General features: G+C 40.5%; 2 protein-coding genes across 4 annotated transcripts; one reads left to right on the top strand and one right to left on the bottom strand.

Annotated features, from left to right (window-relative positions):
- The first annotated feature begins 183 nt into the window (after positions 1-183).
- On the top strand, positions 184-22,574 carry LOC102683720 (broad substrate specificity ATP-binding cassette transporter ABCG2-like). 2 transcript variants are annotated; one of them, XM_006630550.3, is made up of 17 exons: positions 184-323; positions 4,334-4,527; positions 4,991-5,050; positions 6,590-6,707; positions 8,055-8,210; positions 8,640-8,797; positions 9,133-9,284; positions 9,897-9,989; positions 10,195-10,373; positions 11,421-11,572; positions 11,716-11,805; positions 12,709-12,833; positions 13,839-13,993; positions 14,442-14,531; positions 15,118-15,170; positions 15,635-15,778; positions 22,392-22,574. In XM_006630550.3, the coding sequence occupies exons 2-17, from the start codon at positions 4,364-4,366 to the stop codon at positions 22,501-22,503; spliced, it is 2,001 nt and encodes a 666-aa protein (XP_006630613.3). In that variant the 5' UTR covers positions 184-323; positions 4,334-4,363; the 3' UTR covers positions 22,504-22,574. The 2 variants fall into 2 exon arrangements, with proteins under 2 accessions (XP_006630613.3, XP_015202477.2); XM_015346991.2 differs by lacking the exon at positions 22,392-22,574 and adding an exon at positions 16,864-17,290 and having other exon boundaries at positions 185-323.
- Positions 18,391-25,942, bottom strand: ly6pge (lymphocyte antigen 6 family member pge). 2 transcript variants are annotated; one of them, XM_069189043.1, is made up of 4 exons: positions 24,136-25,942; positions 23,819-23,887; positions 21,787-21,903; positions 18,391-20,603 (listed from the first exon to the last, which is right to left on the bottom strand). In XM_069189043.1, exons 2-4 carry the CDS (start codon positions 23,865-23,867, stop codon positions 20,407-20,409), a joined length of 363 nt encoding a protein of 120 aa, XP_069045144.1. In that variant the 5' UTR covers positions 23,868-23,887; positions 24,136-25,942; the 3' UTR covers positions 18,391-20,406. The 2 variants fall into 2 exon arrangements, with proteins under 2 accessions (XP_069045144.1, XP_069045143.1); XM_069189042.1 differs by having other exon boundaries at positions 23,819-25,942.
- Positions 25,943-26,022: the final 80 nt, after the last annotated feature.

The following is a 26,022-nucleotide window of genomic DNA, read 5'->3' as shown; positions in this document are numbered from 1 at the left end:
ATTTGTCTAGCTGAAGCTAAATGTAAAATCATATCCCCTTGTTCTGGTGTCTTTATAATCTTATTGACTATATGAGTTTGTCTATGCAATCAGAAATAGGAGTAAGTGTACATGCCAGGGTACGTAAGAAGAGCTGTCGTCGTCCCTCCCCCTGAAGCCGGTGTGTGCAGTGCTGAGCCCAGCGCGATGAGATGACGGAGGGGGTGGTCCATATACATTACTCCATTGTACGCTCGCATAGTAGCGTGCAGGCAGGAGCTGGGTGCGGTTTTACCCAAGGACGGTTTTGGGAAGGAAGTCCAGTCAGCAAGACACGAGTCTAGGTCAGTAGACGACGTATACTGTATATGTATGCATAATATCCTAAATTGCAAAAGAGATAGTCACTTCGCCGTTAGACGAGCTGAATGTTCTCACCTGTTCTGTAATCGTTCTTGTGTTCTTAAATACCGAAATGTGCAGGTCAGGGTTATGGTTCTGTATCGATATTGCACAGCGATACGGGAAAAAACAATGTTCTTGCAGTCACATTTGTCTCCCTGTCATCCTTTAGCTGTTACGTTAGAAAAGCTCCTGTTCGATTCAGCCTGTGTTAACTACAGACTCGTGCCCGATGTAAAATACAAATGCATGTCTTAACATTTCTATTTTACGTTTGAGGTGTGCGCTATAATTTAATAATAATCATATTGTCCTTAGAATCCAAAAGGAATTAGGAGAAAAAAATGATGTTATAAAACAGTTTGTCGTAGCCTTATAGCGCACTGACTAGATGATGTTTAGATTTCACAACTGGCAGACTGTGCCAGTTAAAAACTTGTTTCCCATTTAACCCAGGCTAGCAGACCAATTCTCACTCTCTGGAATGTGAAAGGCTTTTGATCGTTTTGCGACTAGACAATATAAACATCTTTAAGGTGATTTTAAAATCTTTTAAATAGCATAACTACAGGTAGATGTATGCTTTTTACTGAGCATTGAAAACAGCTTTCACAGCTTAAACAAATTAACTGTTTTCTAGAATATATGTCTGTAGCAAGTGAACTCACATTTTGACAGGATGACATGAATTTTCCTATAATGAGTGAAATTTGTCATCAACGGGGTTAATCAGCAGATGATCTACTATGAGTTCACAGGTTAGTAGCGTGTTGGAATCAGCCTATGAAAGGGCTGCAGGTGAGGTTGATTAATGTAACACTGTGCAGTCAGGTTGCCATCAGTCATTACAAGTGACGTTTTGCAGCGACTAGACACTCCTGAACCTCGCTGTCCATCATTCTGAAGTGTTGTCTCTCTCTCTGGGTGACTCTTGTGGTCTCCCAGGGTGTGGTGGATCAGTGGATCTTGTCTGGTTGTCAAGTTGTGCCAGATTAGAAGCTGTAAACAACCCAGATGAGAGAATTTATTGGCTTTTCTTGTATTAGGAATTTGTCTTTTCTCATTGCCCAACTTGCTCTCCATGTGACACAGACAGGGAGAGAAGCTTGGGTCAGAGCGCAGGGTCAGACATTAATATGTCACCCAACTGGTGGCACAAAGGCATTTTTCCATTTCCTGCTTTTCACTAGCCTAGTAGCCTCCAGTCCCAAACCACTAATCAATCTATGTTTGTTTAATAACTTGGGATAAGCATTTGTGTACAAGTGCTTCCCACTGACAGCTGAAAGTATCATATCTTTGTTATTAGAATTCAGTGAAGGCCATTCAATTCTACAGCATGATTGCAGCAGTCTGTTATTTTTTTACTTGCTAATGGTATTTTGCAAAAATAATTTTAAATAAAATACGTGGGTCAGTTTTCTTGTCTTACAATAATAATCTGAATATAAGAGTTTTATTATGCATAGGAGTGTACAAAAATAAGTAACAAAACACCACCACTTGATACAAATGCCTTTATAGAACACACTTTTAAAATTAATGTAAGAAATAAGAAATATGGAAAATGTCTTTAAGTATAGGCCTTGACTTCCCACTTTCACATTAAAAGCACCTTAGAATCACTGCTTATGCAGCACTAGATTCTAATGCTTTATTAAAATTGTTGATGTATTTTCAGAATCCCATTGCATGGTATGATTGCATTAATGCATAAGTCAGTATTAGCTTTCATCAGTGTAAGCAAGCATTGTGTCATAACTGGAATAAATACTTTTACCTCAGTTGTGAGAATAGAGGGACAGGTGTTCCTGGGAAAGCAGTATCTGTGCTTGGGCCTCTGTATGCCACTCGACCTGTGTGTGTTAAATTTTGCCAGGTTCTTCCTCTGGTCTCTCTCTCACACTGTCCCATCAGTTATTATCGCTGCTAAATAAAAACTGCTTACTAACCAAAACAGCCTCAGCATCATGGCTGCAAGTTAGTAAAATACTAACTGAAAGACAATAACTTTTGCTTTATTTATTTAATGAGTTTAATTCACACATTGATGGCACATTGGACTGATTTACTAAAATGTTTGCTTCTGGCGCAACTTGAATTATGTAAGAACATACTGTACTCATTTTCTTTATTTTTAAATGTATTTATTTTGTACTGTGTGGTCTGTAGGCTGTGCTGCATGTGATGTAGTTGTCGACATCAATCCTGGAGGATTGGTGGTCTTAAAAATGCTGCAGTCCTCGCTCAAAACTTGTAGCAGTGGACACATACTGTATATAGGGAAAACATTCATTTCTTCTGAAAAATGTGGACTCTGTGCTCCTGAACAAGGGTATCTTATCTTTTTCTGCTTTTCTAGCAGATGGTTTGCAGTTAAGGCAATGCAGAGCCTCACTGAGAGAACCTGAGTGTGAAAAGCAGTAAATTAAACCGAGTACATCCTACTTGTAGAAACCTAAAACTGACTTTAGTAAAGAAGAAATGATTTTGTTTTTGTTGTTTTCTTTTGCATTTCTTTTTATCAAAATGATGTGTGAGAGAGTTTGTCTAATGGAGATCAATTGATGTGAAACTATCTGAATCTAGACTATGTAGCAGAGCTTTTGAGAAATTTGACTCTCATTTGTGAGTTTGATAAAGTCCCTACTAATTAAATTTAAGTTTAACTAAACTTAGAAATGCATAATGATTTCTGTTACTATGCTTTATTAAACTTATGTCAGTAATAGAAACTATTAAATAATCAAGTACAGATTAGTCATTTAAATCAGGAGAGATTCAATTGATTTTGTAAACCTGACCGGAGTTGTACATTTGGAGTTTCTGCTTTTTCAGTGGAAACTGGAAAATAACAATATGCTGAGAGTGCCAAATCAGAAGACTTTATTTACATTGTGAAACATGTTTCAGTTTGTCTCTTCTTAGTGTACTGTGTTGCCATCTTTGTAATATGTTTTGGCTTTGTTACTCCCGAGAACCAAGCATGACTCCTTTTGTATAGCAGTTTGAAATATTTCAGGTGTGTGAAACTGCAGTTTGTAATCCAGCATCTGGTTAGGGATGTTTGGTGCTTGCTGTTGTTTTGAGGTAATTTATTATTGCAGATTATTTGCAAAAATAGATGAGATTTAAGTTAAAATAATGGTAGCTATTTATTTCCTTGAACTCTGCTCTAATAATAAATAATTCCTTGTAAATTAATAGCAAATTTTATCCCAGGAAATCATAAAGCACATCATATAGATAAGGGGACCAACGTGGTGCACTATGACTCTGTACCAGCAGCACATACTGTAGTATATCATGTGGAGAAGTTTAATATCTCATCCTAATAACACCTGTCCGCTTTAGGATAGTTTTTCCTTTCGCCATACTGGGGCAATGGTAGTCTGAATGGAAGAGTGCCACCTGGTATACCGACAACAGATACAGCAAATAATTATTGAGCAGACCCAGCCATACTCTGTTTCTGAGCTCTGGAGATAATATGACACTTTAAACCCCTGTAATTTGTTGATGTTATGACAGAGTTTGACCAGCCTTGTGCAACGCTGTATGCCAGGACTGTAGCCTCAGTGACTGTTATTTTGCTGTTTGTTCTGAGATGTGTTTGTTACTGTGAGTGGAATAAACAAGCTTTATTTAGCGTAACTTTTGTGCACTGGAATATTGGATTAAGTCTCTAACCGATGTCACAAGTTTTTTAAAAGGCAACTGGTTTCGGTGCTGGACTAAGTGAAAGCAGCAGATGTTTGTGCGTAAAGAAGTTTCTATATCTCAGAGTTGATGGCAGCCCAGTCCCCACCTCCCCCATGGGCTCTATGCAGTAATTGGTAGCAGAATGTTTCCTCCCATTTTCTACAGCAAGTTTAATGTTAAAGGAACAGTACAGGAGAGCCTCAAATTCTATGGAGCCTTGTAAATGCTGGTGTTGGTGCTTTATTCTCAGGCGGGCCACTGAGTCTCCCCCAAGAGCAAGATGGAAGGGGACAGCGAGCCCTCCACAGAGGCAGAGGAGGCTGCCGTGTACTTCCAGATCCCAGGCCCCATGATCACCTTCCAGAACATCTGTTACTGTGTGAGTGTGAAAAAGAACCTGCTGCAGCGTAGCGCTGAGGAGAAGGAGATCCTCCGGAATGTCAGGTGAGGGTTTGTGTTGGTTGTGTGGAGTTAGGAAGATTTATATTAGTCTCAGTCTTATTTTTACTGAGGCACAGCAAGTTTTGCTTAGCCGTCTGCACTCCGGCCCAGAGCTTTCATTCACATGAAGTAAAATCAAACAAGGTCAAGAGTCCCGACTAGTGCAACACTGCATGCGCCATGAGACAGACTACACTGATACCAAGTATTACATGGTATCCTAAAATGAACAACTGTTGCTTTATAATCCCAAGAAGAAAATAAACCACTTCAGCGTAAATCAATCTTGAGCTTCACGGAATGACGTTATAAATTATCAGGTTTTTTCCTGTTTTCAAAAAACTGAAAACTTTTGGGCTCCTTTGCAACTGCTGCATTTCGGCAGACAGTTAGAACGGCCTGTCAGAAATGCAGGTGTATCAGATCTGCACAGATCAGTGTGACACTCCTGCTCCTTTGTTAACAGTGGGATAATGAAGCCGGGCATGAACGCCATCCTGGGCCCGACAGGAAGTGGAAAGACCTCGTGAGTATGCTGAGTGGACAGGTGGGGCATTAAAGTTGACCAGGGTTTCAGGACTGACCTCGTCACCCCCGTGGGTCTGGGACAGTTCTCTCAACTTGCTGAGTGGTATTCAAACCTTCTTTCCTCAATTGATCTAGCCAAAACCAATGCACTTGGGAAAAGAGAAATGAACAGAAGCCATCTTTACTTTACTTGAAATAGTTCTGGAAATATTTATCTTCACCTGTACATGTATATGATCTTTTCAAAATTCAATAATTTGTTATTTGAAAGATGTATGCAATTTGATGCACAGTACTTGACTTTTTTGTGATCTGTCAACTAGACCAAATTTAGACAAGTTATGTAAATGAGAGCTCAGATAAATGCATGTTAGAAGATACCGAATTTGACCACTGTTTTATAGTCTTTTATAACCAACAGACTGAAAGTTTTAGAAATTTAGTTTTTTTTGCATATTTCTTTGAGGGGTAATTCTCAAAGTGCTTTAAAAAGTATTTACTAGGGAATACTGAATAACAAAGCTTCCCAGTTAGTAAAACAAAGATATAGGTTAAAACATAATCATTTGCATTACAGCCCATGAAACCATACCTATCCCAAAGGTTCTTGTGTACATGTGTTTCCCATGTCTTATGAGTTTTCTTATGAGGTTAAAAAATTTCAGCACATCTCGGATACTGAAAGGTGACTATGAGGCACATACGGTTAAAGAACTGTAGGGAAATAGTAAACAAAAAATACAAATGTTGTCCAGAAAATGTGGATGCAATCTAGTGATTCACTGGTATCCTCATCTACCCTTTGCCCAACAGCTTGACACAATCTTCAAAGCTGGTAAATAAAGCCCACGGCTTCAGTGTCATTCACTTCTGTCCTCATGTGACCGGCCACCATCAACAAGGCCATCAAAGAGCCATCCCTCAGTGTGTTACTCTCTTCGCTCTCTCTAAATTTTCATTACCCTCCCTTTGTATTCTTCTCTTTAACTGCATTGTTGTTTCTGTGAAGAGCAGTGCTTGGGATGTTTCACGAGAGACATTAGATGTTCCAGCACTTAACCCAGATGAATTATAGGACCCAATGCAGTGACTTATAGATCTCACTGAAAGCAAGGGGACTTAGAAGGAAAATCTGAGTGTACTTACCGGTTCAAGAGTTGTGGTCAAAGATGGGTTCACTGGTCAGGAAGCCAAAGGTTCAGAAGCCAAGTAATAAACAAGGAAATCTCAAAACGGAGACAAGGAGCTCCGCTTGGTGAAAACCAGTACTGAGCATTGAGGCAAAGGTGGTGAGGGCTTAAGTATTCCCGGGAGGTAGGGGGCGCAGTGACAAAGGAAAGGCCTGATTGGTTGATTCTTTAATGCGATGGCGTTTGCAGGAATTGAATAGGTTAGGAACAATGCGGTTTCGTTTGCGGGAGTTGCGTAGGGTTGGATTCTTATTGTGAACAGTCATGACATTAGAAACCTGTCGTGTCATACATTGTGTCTGTGCTGCCGTAGGAGACACTGTCTTGTGTCCCTCCACCTCCCACAGGCTCCTGGATGTCATCGCCGGCAGGAAGGACCCCCGGGGGCTCCGTTCGGGCCAGGTTCTGGTGGACAATCAGATCATGACCTCTGAACTCCGGCTACGATCTGCCTACGTGGTGCAGGTGAGAGGGCAGCCATGGGCCCACAAACTTTTGCAGATGCTGATTACTAGGAGAATGTGCGATGGGCGCTGGAGTGATGTCACGCTTGTTTACAAGGCCACAGGCTGAGATACCCCAGAGGTGATGTTCTACCAGCACACATGCCTTGTCTTGCAGGATTTGTCTGTGAAGAAAAATTGTTTCCAGTCCCAAGCTGACCAATCAGAGATCAGAGTTTTATATTGTTATTGTGTGATAATGATAAAACCCTGAGTAACTTAATTTTAAACATTACGTTTCTTGTAGTTCAAGTAGGTAGCTGCATTAGCATGCGTAGGCTGCAGAGGAACAAGTAAAGGTTTATTACGTTTCTTATATCTAACAACACATGCACTTTGGTTTATGATTTCACCTGATAGATTAAAATATATTCCGTGTAACAGACAGTTTAAGTAATATAGGACATAAGTCAGCAGTGTCTTGTGTTTATTAAGCAAAGACAGGTTTATGAAAGGCAGTTCTTCCATTTTTATTTTAATCTTTGCTCAGGAGGCATTGGTGAATTACAGAAGCATTAAGGCTTTAATTTCAGTGATTAGACCGATGAACTGATGTTCAAAGAGACCCGATTAGCTTTATTAGGCCAAATCAAAACAATACGTTAACAGCAGCCTCCTGCATTTTATAACTTGGCTAATTATCATTTAATCCAGCTATGCACTGAGTGTTTGTGTCCACGTTCTGCAGTCGTTGGGCTGGCCAGTGTGAAATTCTGGGATTTATACTGCCTCTGGTCTTGGGTGTTGCACGTGTTTTTTCTGTGTCAGTCAGTGAAGTTTCAGGATGTGGGAGTAGGGGGGTGGTGATTGACCCTCAGTAGATGAGACTCCTGTCTTGTGACTAACGTGTCGTTAGGTCTCCTATTAGGAACATGATAGGAGAAGCTGATGAGGCAACCTTTCAAGAAGGACTATAAACAGTGGTCAGTGAATGAAACTGAATTATTTTTAAAATTACTATTGTGCAATTGAACACATTATAAAAGAGTAGGAAAGTCATGAGTGAGCAGCGTTTGCTCAGCTGTATGAAAATATTTATTTCCTTTTTTGTTTTAATTTTTTATTATTTATGCTTTATTTGTATGTACTGTACTTGTTTTCTTTCTTTCTGTTTTTTATACTGTTTACTGACATTCTGTACTGTTTGTTTGGATTGTATTGGTACAGTAGTTTCCTTAGGGAACAGATGCTTTCTGCAAATGCAGGCCAGGGTTAGACTGTCGCGTGCCTTGGCATGTGGGCTCAGTCAGTGCCATGAATGACTCATAGTGTGGGGACTGGCAGTCACCTGACTCAACGTGTGTTATAGGATGACATTCTGATGGGCACACTAACAATCAAGGAGAACCTAGAATTCTCAGCGAATCTCCGCCTGCCTCCACGGGAATTCTCCGCGGAGGAGAAGAAGCTGAAAGTAAATGCTGTAATCAGAGAACTGAGCCTACAAGACTGCGCTGACACCAAGGTACTCATCACACACTGACTACAGTGCTCCAAGGTGCATTTTAGTGCATTGCACTTACTTACGTTACCCTAACTTATAACATTGGAGTTACTATAGCGCATGTAATCTAACTGCTGGAATTGGATCATACATGTGTATGAGTAGCTGATGCAGCAAATTGTGGCAGATAAGGAGATTCTGTTATGAGATGTCCTGAGGAGACATCTGGTTTAGTGGTTTAGTCTGTGGTTTGATTAATTGAAATGCTGTTTTTTTAAGGTATTGATGGAGGAAATATTGCATGATCCTTCACCCCTCTAGTTCCTGTGAGATTCAGGCATGGATCGTTGTTAGAACTAGGTTGTCATGGACTATAGGCAATGTGACACAAGCAGTTTGGAAAGCAAAAGCAAGTACTTATCTTTGCATTTTTGTGCTTTTCCTCAACATATTGGCACAGAGTTCATCCGTGGGGTGTCAGGAGGGGAGAGGAAGAGGTGTAGCATTGGCATGGAGCTCATCACCTCACCCTCCCTTCTCTTCCTGGACGAGCCTACCACCGGTCTGGATGCCAACACTGCCTTCTCCATCATCCGCCTGCTTCACAGGTATCACACAGGTTCCACCTGCTTCAGTGGTACCACACAGGTGCCGCAGCTTCTGCCTGCTTCGTGGATATTAGATGGTGCACACCTGGGCTTTACTGCATGAAATACATGTAGATGCAGGTTTTTTACCGTATACAGTGCACTGGCACTGTTTTCAGTGATCTGCATTGTCTGTACCACACCAACACTACGTGCTCATTCTTACATATCGCATCCCTTCGTTTTAACCATGGTGGTCTGGGTTCTTTGATTCCCGAGCACTGATGGACTGACTCTGTTGGGCAGACGAGCTGCAATGTCCATTCAGTGGTGTTGAAAGAGTGTTGTCCCTTCAGGCTGTCGCGAAACGGGAAGACAATCATCTTCTCCATCCACCAGCCGCGGTACTCCATTTTCCGCCAGTTTGACCACCTGACTCTCATGAACAAGGGCGAAATCATCTTTGCTGGGCCTGCCGAGAAGGCAGTGGGCTACTTCGAGGGGCTGGGTAAGCTCATATGGTGATGTGGCTGGATAAGGGCATGAGTGGTAAGCAGAGGCAGGCAGGCAGATCAGCTCATTACTCTAAATGTCTCATGACTGCGAGTGGACTTTCTGCTGTCTGTTCACTGCAACAAAGTAAGTGAATCGAAATAAACATTGAGTAGCATGGAAATGTTAAAAAAGCATGACTGATGCATAGTATTGGAAATAACATGCTTAGGAAAAACTGTGATGTTATGGGAATGAGTTCAGTCCTTTCATGCCAGAATTACTGAAAGCAGCAAACAATGTAATGTAATATATCTTTTGTAAAAAGATATTTAATTCTAAAAAATATTTGTAACCTTTCTTTATAATTAAAAAATGGTTACAGTCTATGAGATCATCTTACAACAACAGTAACATAGACAGAGCATGTGAGGCCTTTATTCAGATCAGAACAGAAATATAGCTAATTTCACAAAAATATGGTTGATTGTGCTACGGATATACCAGTAGAACACAGAATTCAAGCTTACTTAAAAGGTCATTATAAGGAAACTTAAATAAATTGTAACTTATTAATATTAGTTCTGTGCCTGTGACTGACTCTGATTGTTTTGTTTCTGCTGGCCAGGATACAAGTGTGAACCTTTTAACAACCCTGCCGATTTCTTCCTGGACATCACCAATGGAGAGATCGCCCCCTGTACAGACATGGCCACGCCAGGTTAGGAGGGAGCAGAACTCTTTCCAGGTTTAGGATTCAGGGAGCAGTTTGTCTAGGGTCGCTCAATTGCTCTGCATATTCTGAACTTGTTTTTGAGTTCATTTTTGGAACCTTCAGTGTCAGGCTTGTGTCTGTCCAGATATCTACAGTGTGAAGTACATTCCATGTCCCCTCTTCCTTCCCTCTCCCTCCTGTCCCTGTGCAGGTCTCCAGAGCGCCTCAGGCATGTTGTCTGGGGACAAGAACCCCCTGGCGCTCTGTTACAAGGAGTCGGAGTTCTGCAGCCAGGTGGAGGAGCAGCTGAAGCAGATGGGTCAGGTAGCTGACCCAAGTGCCACACCAGTCCACATAAGGGCCTCTTATGCCACACCCTTCCATTACCAGGTCAGAGCCTCAAGCCAGGCTATATTTCCCCACCTCTTCATTTTCAACTTCATCAGATATCCCTGAAATTTAAGATCTATTTTGTCTCGTCATGCCTTGTCATTTTTCTAGTTTTTTCACCGAGAATAAAGACTTCCCCCTGAGCATGTGTTTCTGAAGCAGTCTTAACAAATGCCTCAATATGCCTGACACTGAAATTACACACCCCACCCTGTTAAAGTGTCTAGGATTTCATTTATCACCTGTGTTCCACTGTTGACATCTTTACTGCAGTCACTGTGATGTGATGTAAACAGTAATGTTTAAAATAATAGAAAGGTATGTGTTGAATGGGAAATGAATTGAACAGTTTGTGTGGGAGTAGACCATTTCCATGGTGAGCATAACAGCAGTAGTTATCTCTAGATATGATAAAAGGAGAATTGCTGTTGTTCAAGATACACATGATTAACAGTAAATGAAAATACTCTGCACTCTGGCACTCATGGATTTTGGCACCAGAAAGCCTGAAAAAGGAGGAGGTGCAGCAGTGAGCCTGGTGTGAGGACTTCAACCTTTCAGAGCCCGCCACTGAAGGCTCCTGCTCTGTCCATGGTGCTGATTATCCCCGTTGGAATCCAGGGCTTATGCATAAAGCACCTACTAATGCAATTTTGTAACACAAAAATGCTACAGAGTGTCAAATAAGTCTTTCGGCCATTTTAAGATTAGTCTATATTTATTATTTTCATTAAACTAGAACTGTGTTTTTCACTTCAATTAAAAAATATTTAATTTAATATAGTGAAAGATGCTGTGGGAAAGATGCATAATATGGCCCATGGTCTCACAGGGACAATCCTCCAATGTGAGCTTGGCTGTAATACTGACACAATGTTCTGCACCCCTCTTTAACTATACAGTCTGGGAGGGGTAAAAGTGCTTGTTTGATGAAAGGCGAAGTACAGTACACCACTCATTCCAAGTCGTTACTGAGTGGTGTGTTACAGATGCATGTTCATTTGCTCTCTGCCATCTAATTTGCAGACTGTGTGTGTTTTTCCTTAGCTGATGGTGGTTTGTGGACGGACAGTGAAGAACATCCTGAGAAATCCACAGACCTCTTATGCCCAGCTTGCCCTCAACATAGTTTTTGGGATTTTGGTGGGACTCATCTACTACCAGATCCCAAACACCATCCCTGAAGCCCTGCAGAACAGGTACTGTGTGTGTACGCAGAGCTGGATCTCTGATCACTTTAATTACTTTTTAGTATAACAGAGCAGAAAACTTTAATTATTCCTTCTTTTTTTATTTCAAGGGAACACGGTATCTTTTAACCCCTTTATCCTCTTAATTACAGAATCGGGGCTTTCTTCTTCTTGGTCATCAATATGATCTTTGGCAACCTGTCGGCAGTGGAGCTCTTCATCAGCGAGCGTGTGCTGTTCATGTGAGTACACACCCCACCTCTCCCTGTGCCACTGCTGTAATACTGTTATATTAGATTCAGAACATTTTCCTGTTTTTCAAAGAGTTAATAATTGAAGAGATGCTCCTTTAAGTGTTAGTTGAGCAAGTTTCTCTATGAGCATTAAGTAAGTTAACCTGCTCATTTGTGTCCCTGTTTTTAAAAAAAGCTGTCTTACCTGGAAGGGCGAGAGACAAAAGAAAGTGAGATAGTCGACTACACTAGAGGCAGATAAAAGTTTCTTGGACTCCAGCTAGGAGGTGCCTAGTGCTTAGCCTTATTGGAAAAATGCAAATAAAACTTGTATAAGTGTTTTAATTGTTTTAAAATTAGAACCACTTATGTGATCCTGTGATAAAAAGGACTTTGAACATTTTCAGGGATTATTGTTGTTTTGCAATTATATATATGTATATCTGTTCACAGTTAATTATTTTACAGTTGTAAAATAGTCATTGTCACTTCAGAACAATACTTCAGGGTATTGTTTTGTTTATCAGCATTATCATAAAATATAATGAAATAGTACTTGAAAGTAGTGTTTTTTTAATACTGGATTTTTTTAGAAGACTTAAGGTCATCAGGTACAAGAGGGGCAAGCTTCTTCTTACCTTCTTTTCAACTGTGCCTTACAAATCTGTCCAAATCAGTACTGTCTTAAAGTCTTTCAATGATCCAAATCTATTCATGTCCCACCCACTGGGTACCCCTACATTTGCTAGCTGCTTGCAGTGTAATCCAAGGTGAGCATGTGAAAGTGAGAAGGGATGTCGTTCGGTTGATTTTAACAGACTGTAAAGAGAGAACTGCAAGTAAAGATTGTGGGGTACAATGTGTTACAATCTGTTGTGCTGCAGCCCTAGCAATGGTCTTGTCTTTTTTCAGACATGAAAATGCCAGTGGCTACTACCGCACCTCTGTGTATTTCCTGTCCAAAGTGTTTGCTGACCTCATCCCAAACCGCATTGTCCCAGTGTTCCTGTTCTCTGGGGTGTCTTATTACATGATGGGTATGTAGGAGCCTCCCATTTAAATTAGCCACTAAAGCATGGTTGGGCATTTTATTCCATTAGCTAAGAATTCCCTGTTTACAGGCCTCTTGCTTATAAGTATATATGAACCCTGAAGGATGGTTTTTAAAGTCACTTTTCAGAAAGTTAAATCCAGACATTCACCCATATTCCTCACAGTTTATATAGTTACTGCTGCTGTTTGATAATGAGGAAGATCTTTAGTTTTCTTCATGCTTATTAAAAAAAGTTTCTTGGTAAAGTTTTATTGTATATTTGATTAGGCCTCTCTTGACTGGTGTTACTGTGACTCCTGCAATTTCCAGGGTTTGTGCAGATTTGCAGTGATGTCACTGAGAGATGCACTTAGCCTCCTGTGAGGCACTTTTTAGCTTGTGGCTTTTCTAAAGATGACGGGCTCAAGGGCAGATTGGGGGAACCTCTCAGCCCGTCCTCATTCTCCCTGTGTACTCTCGAAACTGACGCTGTGAGCTGAAATGTAAAAAGGTCTAAATTAAGTGGTTATGCAGTCAAAAGTGCAGTAATTTTAAATAAGCATTTTAAAAGCTTTACTCCAACATTGATCTTAACTTGACACCTCATCAATTTCTGGCCCTGTTCCATTACCCAGGAAAAACCTTGTGTTTTTGAGAATTGCTTTGTAAAAATTATAACTTTATACTATGTACCATTGTTGAACCAGGAAACTTGGAAATACTGTAAGTTTCATTGCTATAGTTTTACAAATGTAATGACAGTCAAAGTATATTTGTGCAATACTTATTTCATACATAAATGTAAATGTTTATGCTGTTTATTTGTTTTTGTACTGACGGTGGTACAGTACTACAAATACATGTTAATAGAAAGTCAAAAAGTAAATGAAATCAGAATAAACATTATTCAGAAAACATTTATCCATGTATAGATGTATCTATAAAGGAAAGCATGGCACTTTTTCAGTTTTATAACCATGCCTGGCCTTTCCCCACTGTGTGTGCCCAGGGTTGAAGAATGCTACAGATGCCTTCTTTCTGTATTGCTTGACCATGAGCCTTGTGAGTCTGGCCGCAGTCAGCTTGGCGTTCCTGGTCAGCGCCAGTGTGGGCTCCTTCGCTGTGGCCAACGTGCTGATCGCCCTGCCCTACGTCTTCATGATGGTGAGCTGCGACACTCTCCCATTCCTGCATTTCACATTTCAGGGATTAAGAACACAGGAAACGTGTTTTGCTCTGGAACAAAAAGCTCTGAAAGTCACATAGTTGGTTTCGTTTGGATTGAATGTTTTACTGTAATATGGACATTATATTATCTAGGACCTTTTATATCATCTTTATTTGATTAAATCCTAGCTTTATAGATTTTTTCATTTATTTTGGGAGGTATTGCTCAAGACTGAAATACAGCTTACAGAGTGGTTTTTGGAACCAAACTCTTCTGTAAATAGAGGTCTGTCTGTATATACTGTAGATTCTATATATTTACAGTGTAGGAGATTCTGGGCTTGCTTTGTATTAATTGTCACACAATAACATCACCATGGCCACCAGGGGGCAATGTTCCCCTTCGGTGACCCATTTCTGACACGCTGCCCTCTTGACCTGGCAGGTGTTTGGGGGCTTCCTTGTCAACCTAAACTCCATGCTGTCCTGGCTGTCTTGGCTTAAGTGGATCAGCATCTTCCGCTACGGATTGGATGTAAGTACTTCAGGGAAGAAATTCTGTCCAACTGCATTTCTGGATTGTCATTTTCCTGGCTGCGGTTAAGTACTTAATCTTTGTTGACACAAACTTTATAACTAATCCTGAATGATTTGCAGTGGACCATAGAGGATTGTGTGCAGTTTAAGAGGGATTTAAGAAAGATTTTATTTCCATTCTAGTCTAAATTATGTGGTTAAAATCTGATTCCTGACCTTTTCTAAACCAGAGCTATTTAATGTTAATCTTGGAGAGAGATCCTTTTTGGAATCTGGTTAAACTAAACAATGTTGCCAGTATGCTGGTGTACATCTGTATTCAGTGCCTTGCACAAGTGTTCAATCACTTACAATGATGTGCCATTTTGCTGAATTACAACAGATGTCTACTCATTTTATAATCAAAACTTAAACTTAAACTGCTTAAACTGAAACGTTACCCGTGATAGAAGTTAATTGTCAGCACAAACAGCAAATCAAAATCAAATGATGCATACATCATTTGTGATTCATTCAAATGGGACCTCAAAGCATCATTTCGCTTCCTTTTGTTCTCACAAATTGTTTTGTGTTTGTTCCTAAAGGCGCTGACTATCAATGAAATGAAGGGACAGGTGTTTACCAACAACTACACCATGTAAGCTATTATTTCATATTTCAGCCTCCTGTGTTTGTTGTCAAGAGCAATAGGCATTCTTGTACATTCAGTGCTTTTCTATATTTTCAACTCACAGAGAATAAGTTTGGACTCCAGAAAAAAACATTTTAAAGAACACAGACCTCTGGGTTGCTGATGTAGTGTGTACAGTCTTTCTGTCTGCCTTTGATAGTTGCAAACAATAATAGTATTCGAGTCCAGTGATAGGAAAGATGCTGTGCAGCATTACTGCCATCATCTCAGATAAGTGACAGCAATTCTCTTCAGTGCTCCAGGGGAGATCACTCTGTCCCACAGCACAAACTATTGACAAGTTCCGGTAAAATACATATAGGAATGCAGACGAGAAATCGAATATTTCTTCACTGAAATAGTTTGGGAAATTTAGATGTGTTCCTTAACTGAGAAAAAGGTGCTATGATGTGGTTTCCATCTCCTCTCAGAGTGACCGGGGAGATGTACATGACCCAGCAGAGCATCGACTACAGTCCCTGGGGCTTCTGGCAGAACGAGGTTGCGCTGCTCGGCATCATGATCGTCTGCATGCTGATGGCCTACGTTCAGCTACGCAGAATCAACAAGTGGAAGTAAAGACACCATGCGTCTTACACAGTGTTGCTGTTATCCATTAGGTGATTTTAATGGCAGCAAGTACCTTCTCATGTCTAGGATCTAAAGGTATGACAAGGTCCACCCCCGCCTTTTCAAGAACTGCCTCTGAAATCCCAAACTTGAGCTGGACTGGGACATTGGGTCTCTACTCCACGCTCATTCAGTCTGTCAAGCCACTACGAGAGGAAGTATTATTCTTCAAGTACAAATAATCTGAACATTTCATACACAGAAATAGATTATTCAAAAATAAATATAAAATAAGAAAAAAAAACATTTGGCATAACCCCGAGGTGAAGAGTCTGGACTCATGTGATATCTTTTTATGAACAGCGGCCGTGCCCCTAAAACTATGTAGTGAATTGGCCTTTTCTTTTGGAACCCTGTAAAGCTTGCAGTGTCCGTCCAGAGCACAAAAGGGACATTCTTGCAGTGTATTCCTCAGACCTAATTATCTTCATAGCAGATCCCAGCAAAGCAGGGCTTTTCTTCAAAACAAAAAGATGATGGCTGAGTTTTTCTGATGTGAGTACAAAAGACACAGGATTTTGTTTTCACTATATCAGGCTTTCTTTACAGAACACAACAGGGTCTGATTTTTAGTCAATTTCTGGAGAATACTCTTTCTTTGTATCAATATTAAATATGCACACAAAAGAGTGACAGGATATGAAGGACTTTCTAAGATGATCATCTTAATAATTACAAAAAGCTGTGTACCTGGAGTTGCAGTGTGTGTTTTCATGAGTGAAAGTGAGTGTAGTGAGACCCTAATTGGAGTATGTTGTGTGTTTATGCCAACACTGTTTGGTGCCCGCTTTCTCTACAACATAATTGGACTGATGGGCCAGGTGGCCTCCTTTCTTATGTTCACAATGAGTGCACTACCTTTATGTGTAAAGGGACAGGCACTGATTTACATATCATCTTGGATTTTAAGTGGCTTTAGGAAATGTTATTTTGAAACAGGTGAAACAGGTATTCTAATTATGTAATTTAATCAATTACAAAACTTAAACTGATGGTGCAGGTTGTATAGGTTTTATGTTTTAATTTACAGGACTATGGCCCCTGGCCTGTTGTCACACCTGTAAGAGCCAGCCTCCCCAGCAGTTCAGCAGGGCTCTGTGGCACTCCTTTCCACTCAGGTCTCAGCGCTGTTCTCCTGACAGAGCTCGTCTCCTGGAGCAGCACTCTCTTCACCATTGTGAAGCTGATTTTTCACACTCTACATTTCATTTTCAACCCAGGTTCACAGAACATCCCATCTTGTGTTTACTGCCTGTTTCTTTTCCCTGTGTGTGCAGTACAATTTCATGTACTCTTTTAACTTTTTCTTTGAACTTAAATGTCAAGCAATCTTCCAAAGAAATACTCTGCAAAATTCTTCTGTGCTTTTGTATTTAAGCAGTTTTTCCTAGCTGTATGTTTTTTTCAGAGCCAATTGTTTCACCAAAAATATAAATAAATGGAAATAGAGGGAACAACTGTTGTTTTGTTCTTTGAGGTATGACAGAAAAGTGACGTTCTATATGATTTTGCAGGGAATTGCTCATTAATCTTGTGTGGTGAGGTTCCTTATCTCTGAAGGGATGGGATGGGATGTCACTGAACTGTGAATAAAATCAGCAAACAGTGCAGACAGGGGACATTAATGCTTCCCATTTGCTGGCACTAGAGATTTAAATTATAGTTTTAATATCTATAGTATGTTATAATTTATGTGAGAGCTGGCATACGCATGGGATAGACCGAGACGAGTCATCAGCAACTCAGATTGGGTGATTAATGTATCATTTCTGAGGCTTACTGTGGTGGTGCAATTCCATAGAACTGTTTGCTATTGTTTTGCTAATCTAAAAATATGAAATATTAAGCATAATGGGAGCTTTATTCAAATGTCAGGCACATATAAATGTTTTACAGGTAAAAGCCATTAACTACTGTCAACTGTACTGCAGATTACAGGTGATGAACTAACGTGTTCATCTCTTGTGATTCATAATTCGCTTTTGGAAAGTGAAACCCAGCCTGGTGGAATTTTCCTGCATTCCGTCAGTACATGACAGGCCTTCTTACTCGGAGTGAGGGAAGGTGCAAGTGGAATAGTCAAAATGAAAACCATAATTATCGTGGCATCTTTATAAAATGCTGCTTTTAAGGTCAGACCTGATACCTTACTGTTTTTATAATTGAAATGGCACTGTTAACTCTACATGAAATTACATTTGCATAGTATTTCATGTGTAATTTTCAACCACAGGCCTACTTCCATTGTTTGATGGTGAAGTTGAAGTAATTGTACTGGTCTACCTGCTCACTTCAGTGTGAACTGCCAGTTTGTCTAAAGGAAGTTTGTTAGAGGGACAATTGTGCCTCTGTCGCTCTCTACTGGCAACACTTAGCAAATGGCTGTGTCAGGAGGAATGATAGAGGAAGGGATGAAAATCTTTTGTAGATTCTTAAATTGAAAGGTGGCTTTCTTAATGTATATCATTTTATAGACTTTCTGTTTGATAAATACTTTTTCCCATAACACTCATCAATTACTGTAATGTAATTGAACAAAACAAACACCAATATAAAATACAGAAAAAATGCCTTTTATTATTGGTATTTACATATTACTAAAAAAAAGAGTTTTGGTTACTCATAAACAAATTACTGTTGAATTAATACTGGAAACAAGTAAATCCCAGCTTTTCGATGTGGTGTCAATGACAAAGAGAAAGAAATTTCTTTGGAAAACTGATAAGCCTGGACAGAGCAATGGCATTTAGTGGTAGGCAGTGCTATAGTACAGCTTACAGTGCACTCTAGCATATTTTCACCTCACATTACACTGACTAAGTCTTATCTCTTAAGAGAGAGCATTACCCTATTTGTGTTTGTTCCACATATTCCAATAGGGTCACTTTGACACAAATTTACTGCAAGTACAAACAAACAACTAGATTTGGTAAGAATAAGTTTAATTTGGAAGTGCAAAGCACTGGGAGCATATGGGTGGAGGTGATAGTTTGTTTTGCTGCCTTTTGCTCTACTGCAAACACCACTCATACAACACAATCTGTAGGGATAAAGTTATTCCTGGGCTGTGGGATTGGAGCCCCAGTTCTTGCAATACAGAGAAACCAGGACCTCAAAACTGCTATGGCTGGGCCAGACACCTACGGGCTAGTCCTACTGGGTATCCTTGCCCAGTACACTCCCTTCCTGGTTTACCCTCCAACAGATGCTGTGCAGTGAATGGATTGCAGTCCAGTGCTGTGGATCTCACCCGCAGAATGTGAAAGTCATTTGCTCTTTGCTCAAGGCATTTGGACAGAGACTGGTTTAAGGATGAAAGTGAGTTCTTCCCAGACATATTTCTATTTAATTCTGTCCCTTTCCAATAGCAGCAAATAGCATTGCCAAGCTACACTCTGCGAATTGACATGCGAAAGCTCAGAATCCTTGGCTTTCCTCCCTGAAGAGGACTGGGCGGGAGCAGCTGTGAGCTAAGGTAGCGCTGTGCGAGAAGGCCTGGGCACTCTTGGGCCAGGGCCCAGCTGGCAATGGTCTGAGTTCCTTAGAGTGAGAAAACATGCAAAGACATGGCCTGTGAGACTCCAGTCCTCCACCCAGGAGGAGAGGATGAGGTGTATGCTGTGGACAGTTACTTACTGTATATGGCTTCACTGTACCTTGGCTCTCTATGTACCTAAGCATAACGTCTTCACATGTATCACACATGGCTTGGCCAGGACAGTTCCAGCAACCTGTACTGAAGAAATGACTTGGACTCAAAGATACAAATCAAGTAACTGGACATTTCAGACAGATATGGCCTAAAATTTCATGCTTCATTCCCTTTGGTTTTAGAACAGAATGTGCTAAGTCATATAATATATTTTCCGCTAGGGGGACCTATTCCCCCACCCTCCCCCGAACACCTTAATCCACCTTGGTCACCTTAATTCACCTTAATCCACTTGGTCAACATGGGGGAAATGGACTAGTTTATTTCTGTACACACCCCCGACATAACTATGTTTGTGTATTGTCTGTCACTTTTTATTTTTTCTGCAGTGTTGACCTAAAATGTCTAATGCTTCTACAACAGTCCAGTGTCTACAGAATTAGCTGCAAATGAAATATTAAAATGAAGATGTGAAATGAAATATTGTTTTGTCTTTCTCTGTGATTCCTGAATGGCAGTTCTTTTCTATGCACAGTAACTGCTCCCCATTGGTTTTCCTTTGCTGTGCCCTACCTTCCATGTGGGGAAAGCCTCTTTGGAAAATGAAAGGCGGTTGAACATGCCAGTGCAGGTATAAATCGGTTTCAACCTGAACCAGTTTTGACCAGGGGACACATCTGGAAAACTGCATTCCTGGACTGGACTCGTGAGTGAAAGGTGTAACGATGGCAAGATTCATCAGACCCCTCAGTTGCCAGTTGCCCCCTGGTGTGTCGGGTAATAGAATTAGTTGGCAGGAGGAGTCAGTCTGCAAGTCCCGAAGCTCATTCTGGTGTGGGGGAGTGGTGGGGGGCGGGGGGAGCTGGGGTTAAGGGGTGGGGCGGTGAGACCCAGCTGTGGGCCTGCAGAGGTGCGGGGGCACTAGATGAGCAGTAGGCGCAGAAGTGGAGGTGCCAGCACCAGGAGGTAGCTGGTGCTGTAGGTGTGGCTGGCTGCACGGCCCTTGCTGTTGCAGTCGTCCGAGTAGCAGCAGTGAACTTTGACCCCCGCGACTTTGGAACCTTCCCTCCGAGCCTGCTCGCAGAAGGAGCGGTACGAGCACGACTTCATAACGCCATCTAGAACAGGACACACTCAGAGTCAGCCCTCCTGCTTCTCACGCTCAGAAACACTTCATTACAGCAAGAGTTCCCTTCTTTGAGATGTAGAAGGGTGGCAAAAAATACATACAGTATAACTTGAATGTTTAAAGCCTATTAACAAGACCATTCACTGCCCGTGTGCATCCTTCCTGGTCTGCAAATCCCTAGTTGGTTGTAATCTGATTACAAAGAATCCTTGGAACTATCAACTCTCAAAACCACCTCCCCACTACAGCACCACCTGCCAGAAAACCCTAAACAGACAGACTGTACTGTATGTACCCATTGTCTAAATGGAGAATGGTTTTAAAACCTTTTATTTTGTTTTTTGGAATCTGTGATGGAGTGTTAATAGGTTGTGTTTTTTTTATTATTGAAATTGAAATACTAAGATCAGAAGAAACAGTTGTTTATTGCTCCTTCCCCACCGTGACCGTTTTCTATACAACAGCCTAAGGAGAGGTCCCAATTACCCTTTGTCTCATCATCTGGGGTCACCAGAGGTCAGGATTTGGAACTGTCCAACAGGTTTTCTGAGCTCCACAACTCAGGAAGCACTAAATCCAGAAATTTGTCATTTAAAATCTAAGCTGGGAGGACAATGCCCTATGGATCTCACCAATAGCTTTGAAGCCAAAGCTACATTACGTCCAAAAGAAATTTACAAAATATCCTGTTTTTTTAGATGAGGGAGAACCAATATGTTTCCATTGTTTTTGCTCCACTGCTTGTGAAATCAAGTCAGTTTGGAAAACATGATAATGTGGTTGTTTATTTGGGGTCTTTTGGAGGTCTTGAGAGCAGGTGTTAGCCAGCCCTGTCATAGACACTCAGGCATCCCAAAGTCTTAGTCTGACGAGGAGTAAATGAGTAAAGTATCTCCTGTCACCTAAATTGATTCTTCTTTTTAGCTGAATTATAAGATTGTCTCAGCTACGTTTTTGTCCTCCTAATTGTCCTAAATGGTGATGTAGTTTGTGATGAGAGACTGTAAAATGGTTACCACCATGCTCCAGCTCAGAGTAGGCTGTATCTTACAATGCCAAATGTTTGAGGAATCGATCTCATTCAATGAAAATAAGTCACTGATCATGTTAAGCGAGACTGTGCGGGATTATCCCTGTGTGGTTTGTGTGTGAGGTCAGGTTTGGGCACTCACTGGCTTGTCCTCTGATGATGGAACAGGCATCAGAGTGGCTGGGACACTGCTGGGAGCCCTGGCGATTACAGTCTTCATCACTGGAACCCACACAGCTGTAGCAGCGCAGCGCTTCACCTAAAACAAGCAGCTACTGTCAGCAGTTCAACTCTGCAGCATGACCAATCTATAGTTTCAGCTCTGGTCTTCACTCCTGCAATCGATGTACTGTATACATACAGTTCCTCTTGAAACCTGTTAGCATATCATTTTCCAATGTTAAAACAATTATTGGTCTGATCCGAGTGATACACGCCACTATTGTTCCTGTCTAGAGGTGAAAAGAGGTTGGCCTTCCAGCTGCAAAATTGTTGTTCATCAGTAAAGAGAAGGGATTCTATGCATTGTGTGTGGTTTAAAGTTGGACCTCATTTTAAGACTTATATGACAAACTTGTTTCATTTATTTTCTCAGCAAAAATACCCATAATTATTAATCTTGATAATGACTGTCTAATGGTTTTTGAAAAACAATGTTGCACCTATGGTTAAATCTGCATTATTGTTTTCTTCGAGATTCTTCTTAAGGCAGAACACACAATCAATCTACCTTCCATCATACCATAGGAATTCCAACCCTCAACAGAAGCAGAACGTCAAACACATGAAAACGGGATTACAAAGCCAGATGTGTTTACCCCTCTCATGGTACGTTCAACACTTGCGCCAGGGCAGGTAACTCTGCAAACCAGACAGAATGACTGAGGGCACACCTCCACCTGCTTCTTCTGCTATGCCTCGGTGGTAAGGAGTTTATTTCATCTAAATCATGCAGTGTGTGTGAAGAGGCCATTTTATGCATTTTGATATTGCAAAACTAAAACAAAACAAATGCAACTGCTAACACTAAACCCTTAAAGGGAGGAATGACTAACATTTTGTTTCAGATATATTGAGTTTACAGGTGAAGATTTACACCTGGATGTTTTGCAGTATCTTACACATACTCTAAGATATTAATGTTTTGAGTTTTTTGCTGATTTCCGCTTCTCTAACGATTGTACAAAGAGACGTTTTTCTGTCAGATCATTTCAGAGCGTCATCTCGATCCTTCACCAAGTGTTGTCTAAGTAAGTCCTGGATTAAATATTTTAACAGGCTGAAGGGATTGGCCTGTTCCAGATGATGCAGTTCCACACTGCACATCGGCAGAAGTGGGAGCTGACTATTGAGGGAATATTGTAAATCCTCACACTTATTCTATCCTGTTCACAGTCAAGACCTGCACACCAGATTCCATTCAGGACTGTAACACAACATACATGTAAACCGAAGAAGGAACCATTTCAGGGGTTATGGTATAGTATGTTATTTTGAATTATTCGTTTCTCTGTACAACTAGAATACACAAAAGGCTTTCAGAGACCAGAGATGAAGGCTTTAACAAAAGGAGACATTAGGGTCCACTGTCTGTTTTCTGAACTCACATATTAGTGTTTTCTTGCAAGTAATTAAAACCATTGAACTGTACTGAAAACAAATTAAAAATGACTACAAAGTTAAATAGTAATTCATCTTGTTGTTTATATAACTAGGTCACATAATAATATACCTAAGGAATAACTGAAACGGGTCTGACTAGGTCTTGCTTTTTTATATCTACTGCTTGTCACTGCTGTCAATCCTAATGTTCTATGCGGTTAAAATGCAAAATTTTGCGTTGTTAGCAATATGTAATAAAATGTGAGACAGATTTCCAGAGTCACAATACTATAATACTGTCACAATCTCAGCTCATAGATACATATTTCACCATTACACTGGATTCCCAGCCCACAGCATTATTAACACATTATTCTCATGGAAGCAGTCTTCAGAACATATGATTTGACAGTGACATTCAAATTTTCTGTGACCAGTGTTCCTTGACTGAGAACGATTAAAAGGAGAGTTTAAACGTAAATTAAACACTATTCATACATTCCATTGATACACATGATGAGCGGTTACTGTTCATCGCTGCAGATTGTAAAAACACAGAAAAAGTAACATACCTTGTAGAGCTAACAAAGTGCAGAGCAGAAAACAGCAGACAGCTTTCATGATGCTGATCCTTGGGTGTTCTATTAGACAATGAAAAGCAGTTTGTTTGTGTCTAAATCCCTGATCTTAATCTTTGCTATCACAGGCTTGTTCCCCTGCATGGAAGGACAATCGGATTACTCAGTGGCCACTTTGGACAAACTCTTAATGCTGCTCTATCTACAAATCAGAAGAGGAGAAACTACACAAAACACAAAGCAGCCCTTGCCCACCCCTCTTCCTTCATAAAACAGCATGTTCAGTAAAGAAAGGGAGTCTATTATCTCACAAAAATCTGCAGATGCTGTGAATAAAATAGATGTGTAAGTCCTGCCAAGAAAGCCCTTTTCAGAATACTGCCATTGAACTGAAATGTACTTACACAACAAGTTGATCCTTTCTTTGTATAGGATCGTAATGCAACCAGTGGCATGCATCAATTATTAACTAACACTGACCTGAATTGAAAGTATTTTGTAAGAATTACTGTTAGGAGAACAACATATAATAATATTTTTTTAACACAATGATAAACTGTGTACTATGCCTTACAGTATTTGCGTGACTAATGTAAGTGTTTAACAAAAGCAATGCATTATGAATCACAGAAAAAAACATCTACTCGAAAATCATTATGAGTAGCTGCTTGATTCTGAGAATCTGACCTGTTAGATTTCAATCTTGCCTGTAATTTTTCACAGAGAACAATCCCACATAGGGCAACATTCTGAGTTTATTGTAATGTAACTAAGGTATTATACAGAACATAGCTAATGAAATTGCAATATTCTGCATTTACAATGTCCTTTGAAATTTGAGTAATTTGAGTACATTTATGTTAGAACTGTGGTCTGATTTTTATAAAATCCTTTATGTTCATATCTTCCAAGTACTGACTGTCTTGCTCAAAATTATGTACATTTACATCCTTACAAGCTGTTTGTATACATTTTTACTATCACTGAATGATGATGTAAAGAATGTTTCTACTGTGGGAATGAGTCAGTGTATCTGAAGTCACGTTTTCTGCCTGTAAAGTGCCAGACCAAAGCAAGAAAAGAGCTTACTTCTACATCCCTTCTAATTCAATCAGCGTAGACAGTCTCTTCAAGCCTCAGTTGCCCTGGTCACCAACACACTGCTTGAATATAGTACATAACAAAACACCAGCAAGAAGTATTTGAACCTAGAGCCCGAGTGCCAACAGTGCAACCTGATTCTCAGCTCTTAGATTCCCCTCTTCAGACAATGTTGTCATTTTAACAGTAGTTACACTAGTCACGGGCTTCTGCTCCCAAATGGCAGCAGAGATGTCATGATAAGGTTTAATTTAGGTTAGGGTGGCTGTAAGTGCTGCCAGTATTGGATTGCCAAATGATGCTCTGAGTAATGAGTTTAGCTACAACCCCCTATGTGACGGCGTGTTAGGTTGAGCTAATCGACTATTGCGGGTCATTTATTTTAAATTGGAGAAAAAGAGAAAGGTCCAAGTAGTATGGTCATATTTCAAGGCTACTTGGCAGTGTTTTACAAATTCCTTTTACAAAAACAAATCCCTTTTGAGACTGAAAAGGTCTTTCTTCATGTCAGAAGGGAATCTCACAATTATTTTTAAGGTTAAGGTTTTGCTCTTCTGCACAGCTAGCCATAGTGGATTGGAACCAGTACAACACTGTCATCTGAAAAACTGCAATCCGGGACCAACATCATGTTTGAGTTTGTGTTGACACAATTACACTGATTTATCATCACCTGCCCCCCCCGTGCCCATGGGTCAACTTGCTTAGTCAGGGGTCCTGGACCTACATCATCCTACCCCCACTAAAATGAATGTCTACAACCATGACCTGTGTGAGTTGAAGCCAGCAACAAGGAAGGTAAGAAACAAATGCCTTTCTGTGTATTTTAATCTGAGAAGTTTGAAATGCATGAAAAATTGAATGATTTGGGTTTCTGTGAGAATGTTGTGTCATATATTTAGGTTGCAGTATCGGAAGCCACGTGACACTCATCCAATTTTGGATGCAAGGCAAAACTGTCAGCTGTGTGCTAAATGATTAATCCAGTACTTGATGCCACCATAAACTTAATGGAGTGCATAGCATGTGTCCCAACATCACATTCCAGCTAAAAAGAGCCATGTCCAACAATGCACTGCACAACAGCTCTTGTTCAA

Source organism: Lepisosteus oculatus, chromosome 4 (assembly GCF_040954835.1).
Source record: "Lepisosteus oculatus isolate fLepOcu1 chromosome 4, fLepOcu1.hap2, whole genome shotgun sequence".
NCBI classification, from domain to species: Eukaryota; Metazoa; Chordata; class Actinopteri; order Semionotiformes; family Lepisosteidae; genus Lepisosteus; species Lepisosteus oculatus.
Note: the sequence above shows the minus strand (reverse complement) of the source record. Positions and strands in the feature narration are given on the sequence as shown.

What these genes read in the sequence shown, in the direction of transcription:
- LOC102683720 (XM_006630550.3), top strand. Translation starts at nt 4,364, where the DNA reads ATGGAAGGGGACAGCGAGCCCTCCACAGAGGCAGAGGAGGCTGCCGTG. An exon ending in ACAGGAAGTGGAAAGACCTC is followed by an intron (nt 5,051 to 6,589) that starts GTGAGTATGCTG and finishes CACCTCCCACAG; the next exon opens with GCTCCTGGATGTCATCGCCG. An exon ending in AAGACTGCGCTGACACCAAG is followed by an intron (nt 8,211 to 8,639) that starts GTACTCATCACA and finishes TTTCCTCAACAT; the next exon opens with ATTGGCACAGAGTTCATCCG.
- ly6pge (XM_069189042.1), bottom strand. Translation starts at nt 23,867, where the DNA reads ATGAAAGCTGTCTGCTGTTTTCTGCTCTGCACTTTGTTAGCTCTACAA. An exon ending in CACTTTGTTAGCTCTACAAG is followed by an intron (nt 21,904 to 23,818) that starts GTATGTTACTTT and finishes TGCTTGTTTTAG; the next exon opens with GTGAAGCGCTGCGCTGCTAC. An exon ending in CATCATCAGAGGACAAGCCA is followed by an intron (nt 20,604 to 21,786) that starts GTGAGTGCCCAA and finishes GTCCTGTTCTAG; the next exon opens with ATGGCGTTATGAAGTCGTGC.